General features: G+C 35.6%; 1 protein-coding gene across 1 annotated transcript in view; it reads right to left on the bottom strand.

The window, feature by feature from the left end:
• Positions 1–353: 353 nt before the first annotated feature.
• The window catches only part of LOC137624507 (tetraspanin-4-like), a 69,571-nt gene continuing 63,924 nt past the window's right edge, over positions 354–6,000 (bottom strand). Inside the window, exon 6 of the mRNA XM_068355320.1 lies at positions 354–2,278. Within this exon, the coding sequence (XP_068211421.1) occupies positions 2,147–2,278 (132 nt within the window). The 3' untranslated portion in view covers positions 354–2,146. The remainder of the gene's footprint in view (positions 2,279–6,000) is intronic.

The raw sequence follows: 6,000 nt of genomic DNA, 5'->3' as shown, positions 1-6,000 counted from the left end.
TTAGTCCACTTTGTAGCTGCAACCTCACCATCTACCTGCTGAGTCACCAGTAGCCATTGCCTGGCCCTTCCTGGTCCCTGCTTGGATTTAGAGGGGTCTTAAGATATGATCATATGTATATATGGTCAGTCTCTAGGGCACTGTCCTGCTTGCTAGGTTAATGTCACTGTCCCTTGCCTCTGTCATTCATGAGTGGCCTATAACAATGTTTACTAAGAAACTAGCATTTTGACATTACATCAAACAAAATTAAGAAGAATCTGATTTTAGGTAGTTGCTCATTAAAGCCCACCATCTAAGAAGAAAGAAAAATCTAAAAGAAATGTTTAGAGGAAGGAATTAAAAAATTCAAATTTCCATAACCAATATTTATGATTAAGCCATTTAATTACATTAATAAAAATATATACACTTTCAATTCTCAGCAATATCACTTGAACTTAATAAGTATCTTTGTTTATTATATTCTATAGCCATATGACTTATTTTATGAGATTACAGTATTAAAAGTTTTCACACAAAAAAAAATGACTGGCAATTCCTCAAAAGAAGTAATGTTTTAGTGCTTGTAAACTAGTATATATAGTTATTTGTATGTATGTATATATACATACATACAATAATTAGTTTTACCTTTTTTCCAATACAATGTGTCCTCAAACACTGTATGATGATTTTAGAAATATTCACGTACACTATGTAGAATTCTGAAGTGCTCCACAAGTCATTTGTGCTAAAACATATCTCCTTGAGAATCTGTGCGAAAATTATCACCGTGAGAATCCAAGTAATTATTTCATACTTGGCATATTGGTAGAGGTAATAATGTTACACTTTTTGTTGATTTTATACAGAAAATTTTATAAATTCTGTTAGATATAAAACATCTACCTGAGAAAAAAAAAATGAATTGCATGGTAGCTTCAAATAAAATATTCCAAGCACAAATTGTAAGCAACTAGGCAAATAATTACATAAATGTTTGGTAAAATATCACAAAAATATTCACTAACTCTCTTCAATGGAAACTAAATACAGTATTAAAGTTTAGATAGATTTTTTTCTATATTTGTACAACTGTAAATCTTAGTGTAACTTATACCAAAATGTTACAACTATATATCAATATATGCAAATTTTTTAAAACCAATGTATTTTGACATTATATAAAATTTGGAATAAAAGTATATGCTCAAATTTGATTTAGAGATAATGGTCAAAAGTTGTCTACAGTTCTGACCAAAGATAATTAGGATACCACCTGCAAATGAGCTGAATTTAAAATCAAACTCAGGAGATTCAAGTTGATAAGGTTATGATTATCTTTGCCTAATAAGCACACTTTTGTGAACTTATTTACAGCATACTTCAATACATTGACAGCTGTCCCGATAATCAATTTAATAAATTATGGACAGACTTTGAAAGAACATTATATACAGTTTCAAAGGGGAGGGATATATACAAGCTAATTTTTTACATATCACTCAAGGTTTTTACAGCAGTTGCAACTAGCCCATATTTGATCACAATATATAAAAACAAATTCCATTAAAACAGGTAGGTATCAGAAGAAACCAAATATGACAGGCCCCAGGCCTCTCCTTGAACACATTTTTTAACAGAATTATGTGCTGTAAAAAAACAAATTAAACGGAAGTCATTACATAGGTAATTTTTCAAGATTTACCAAATCCTGTTCCCTCTAATTTTCATCAATCAAACCTACAGAAACATTCCATTAAATGAGGAGGGGAAATCTACCTATGTGCAGTATATAATCCAAACCACTGCATTTACACTCAAAATTAACTAATGAACTATTCTATGGAATTCAAAATTCAATATCTTGCTTTAGTTAGTCCAAATATCACAAAATATTTTCAGTTTGTAACTGGCACGAGAATAATTTTGCATTTCACTGTCATGGTCAAAATAATTATCAGATTAATTGTTGATCTAAGAGTATAGAGAATATCAAACTCCTTGGCTCAAGGAACTGAGTAAAATTGATCCAAAGGAATACTTTAATTTCCAGATCAGTCCTTACCTTTTCACAGAAAACATGATTTATTACAAGAATTTATTCTTGGCAATGCAATTTAAAGCAGATGAAAAACAATCTGATGTCCTAAGCCCAGACTTTTTAGCAGTCTTCCAGCTGGTGGTATTTATGTGATGGTGATGGTTGCAATGCAGTCACAGTGTAGACATGGAGGTTGGTGGCTGTGTAACTCTCTTCTTGTAAGAACATTGATGATGCAATTAGTAAAACAATCTGAAAGTACAGGAATTTTTTTTACAATGCTTCATAATTACCTAAAAAAAACAAATATAATGACTAACATACAATTTTGTGACCTCAAACACAATATTATGAATAGCAAAATTTGATGACAAAGATTATTAAGTAACCATTCACTAAAATAACTTATATGATTGCTTGAATACAGTATATGAATACCTGTACTAAAAGAAATAACAGTGCTCCATCCATATACCAAAGGCACTTCCCCCAATTTTGGGGGGTAGCCGACATCAACAAGAACAAAACAAAAAAGGGGACCTCTACTCTCTATGTTCCTCCAGCCTAACCAGGGACTTAGCCGAGTTCAGCTGGTACTGCTAGGGTGCCACAGCCCAACCTCCCACATTTCCACCACAGATGAAGCTTCATACTGCTGAGTCCCCTACTGCTGCTACCTCCGCGGTCAGCTAAGGCACCAGAGGAGGCAGCAGGGCCTACCGGAACTGCGTCACAATCGCTCGCCATTCATTCCTATTTCTAGCACGCTCTCTTGCCTCCATCACATCTATCCTCCTATCACCCAGAGCTTTCTTCACACCATCCATCCACCCAAACCTTGGGCTTCCTCTTGTACTTCTCCCATCAACTCTTGCATTCATCACCTTCTTTAGCAGACAGCCATTCTCCATTCTCTCAACATGGCCAAACCACCTCAACACATTCATATCCACTCTAGCCGCTAACTCATTTCTTTCACCCGTTCTCACCCTCACCACCTCGTTCCTGACCCTATCTACTCGAGATACACCAGCCATACTCCTCAGACACTTCATCTCAAACACATTCAATTTCTCTCTCTCCATCACTTTCATTCCCCACAACTCCGATCCATACATCACAGTTGGTACAATCACTTTCTCATATAGAACTCTCTTTACATTCATGCCCAACCCTCTAATTTTTACTACTCCCTTAACTGCCCCCAACACTTTGCAACCTTCATTCACTCTCTGACGTACATCTGCTTCCACTCCACCATTTGCTGCAACAACAGACCCCAAGTACTTAAACTGATCCACCTCCTCAAGTAACTCTCCATTCAACATGATATTCAACCTTGCACCACCTTCCCTTCTCGTACATCTCATAACCTTACTCTTACCCACATTAACTCTCAACTTCCTTCTCTCTCACACCCTTCCAAATTCTGTCACTAGTCAGTCAAGCTTCTCTTCTGTGTCTGCTACCAGTACAGTATCATCCGCAAACAACAACTGATTTACCTCCCATTCATGATCATTCTCGTCTACCAGTTTTAATCCTCGTCCAAGCACTCGAGCATTCACCTCTCTCACCACTCCATCAACATACAAGTCAAACAACCACGGCGACATCACACATCCCTGTCTCAGCCCCACTCTCACCGGAAACCAATCGCTCACTTCATTTCCTATTCTAACACAATGCCTGAGATGCATTGATGGCACTATATCCCTCCAAGGATAAGATTCATTGTAAACAAAGTGAAAGATTTTTTGTAGCTTCGATTGGTCCCCAGCAGGAGTTACTTCCCGATCTTACTTTGCATGCCTTCTTTGTTTTCTCCCCGCCTCACAACCTTCTCTTGCTCCAAATTTAATCTCAATCAAATATTAAATCTCTAAGGTTAACCCTAAGAGATTAATATTAACAAAGTACTTGATGAACATTTTGTATACTCACCTGATTTTTATATTACTTTCTTCTTGATCCTCAAACCAAAATAAAAATTATCCACTTTTTAACTTTTTGTTATTATTATTAATAATATTACAAGCTCAGCTACAACCCTAGCTGGAAAACCAGGGTGCTACATGCCAAAGGGATCCAACAGCGAATATAGCCCAGCAACGAATGGAAGGAATAAACTATACACGAAAAGTAATGAGAAAATATAAAATATTTTAAGATCAGAGACCTTATAATAGATCTTGTATATAAAAAGATTGTCAATATATTTAACAAAAAACCATTTGCTACAAGTTTAAACTTTTGAAATTTCACCGATTCAGCAACCAGATTATCATTATCATTACCGTATTACTAAGCTACAACCGTAGTGTAGTTAGAAAAGCAGGATACTAAAAGCCCAAGGGCTCCCACAGGGAAAACAGCCCAATGAGGAAGGAAATAAACTATATACAGAGGTAATGAGTAAAAATATATAGACACTTCTGTCAACCTATTCTCCAGAAAAATACTTGCTGAAAGTTTGAACTTCTGAAGTTCCAGCAATTCAATTGCCAGATTAGGAAGATCATTCCACAATATGATCAAAGACAGAAAAAAACTCAGATTACTGTCTAGTGTAGAGCCTTATGATGGAGAAAGCAAGACTATCACTAAGCACAGGATGATACTTTCTCGGAAGATCTGAATGCACAGGATGGTGAGAAATACGGAATCTTGTGCAGTCTGCATAAAGGACTAACTGAACAATAGTGCAAGAGATATCAAGATGAAGAATAAGAAATTTAAAAAGCTTCAAGTTTTTGTCCTACACATTAAGATTAGAGACAGCAGCTGAAGACCAAACAGAAAAACACTTCTCGAAACAAAGTAGAATGAAAGAATTCAAATCAAAGGTATATAGTTGACGTAACTTTATCAATACAAAAAACTAGATATTGAAGAGCCACTGCTCTGGATCTAATTAGAATCATAATTTCAGTTTAGTTATGGTTCAACTTCATGGTCCCATAATTTGCACCATGCACCAATTTCGGCTAAATTTCTATTAAGGGATTCACCAACCCCAGTTCTACATTCAGAAGATGGAACTGAAGCAAAGACAGTATCACCTGCATATGCAACAAGCTTGTTTTCTAGGCCTCTTGGCCCAAAATGAGACATCTAGTAACTAATGGTAACAACAATTGCGTGGCTAACCAATACCTGTCTTGTCTTCAGTCTCAGTCCAAACTAATATCCTATTCCCTTTACATCATCAGTCAGGGAGGAGGGTGGGATGCATATGAACACTACATGAACATAGAAATAAATTTTATTGCAATTTTTTTTTATTTCTATGAACCGCGATCATGAAGAGATAGTAAAATTAGTCTTAAAATGATACTCATTTTATACACATAGCTAATCTGTTATACTAAAGTGGTTCTCCATAGTTTTCACTTCATTCCTCCCCTCAGGAATTCTCAACCTTGTGACTCCCTTCATTTTTCTAAATTCCACCACTAAATAAAAAACAGGGGTATAAAAGAATAAAATAGATATATAACCAAAATGCTGATTGAGAAAACACCTTTGCTTTATAAGCACTAACTTTATTACAAACATGAGAGCTATAATTATCTTAGTTGATGGATTTCTCTAGGAAGCTTAATGGCTAAAATTAAATCTATCTACAAATGACTAGCCATCAGTAGCGGCACTAGCCACACAGGAAATTGGAATTTAGTTAGGAAAAAGTTCAATCAATCTCTACATATATCACAACACATCAGTGGAAAGACTGAAATTGTTCATTTTCAATCAGCTGATGAATCCAAGGTTGTGTCACCTTTCATATCAGTGTTCAATCCAGTTGGTTCCTGCTTATTTTCTTAATTCATATGGCTGAACAACAATACAGAAGAAAAGAAGAAAGAACAGAGGTAAAGTATAAGAGAAGATGGAATAAGTGGAGCTAGAGGTCAAGGGATACTGTAAATAATGCTTACAGAGCATTGCCTGAGATGCATTGATGGCACTAT

Source organism: Palaemon carinicauda, chromosome 31, assembly GCF_036898095.1.
Source record: "Palaemon carinicauda isolate YSFRI2023 chromosome 31, ASM3689809v2, whole genome shotgun sequence".
Classification (NCBI taxonomy): domain Eukaryota; kingdom Metazoa; phylum Arthropoda; class Malacostraca; order Decapoda; family Palaemonidae; genus Palaemon; species Palaemon carinicauda.
Note: the sequence above shows the minus strand (reverse complement) of the source record. Positions and strands in the feature narration are given on the sequence as shown.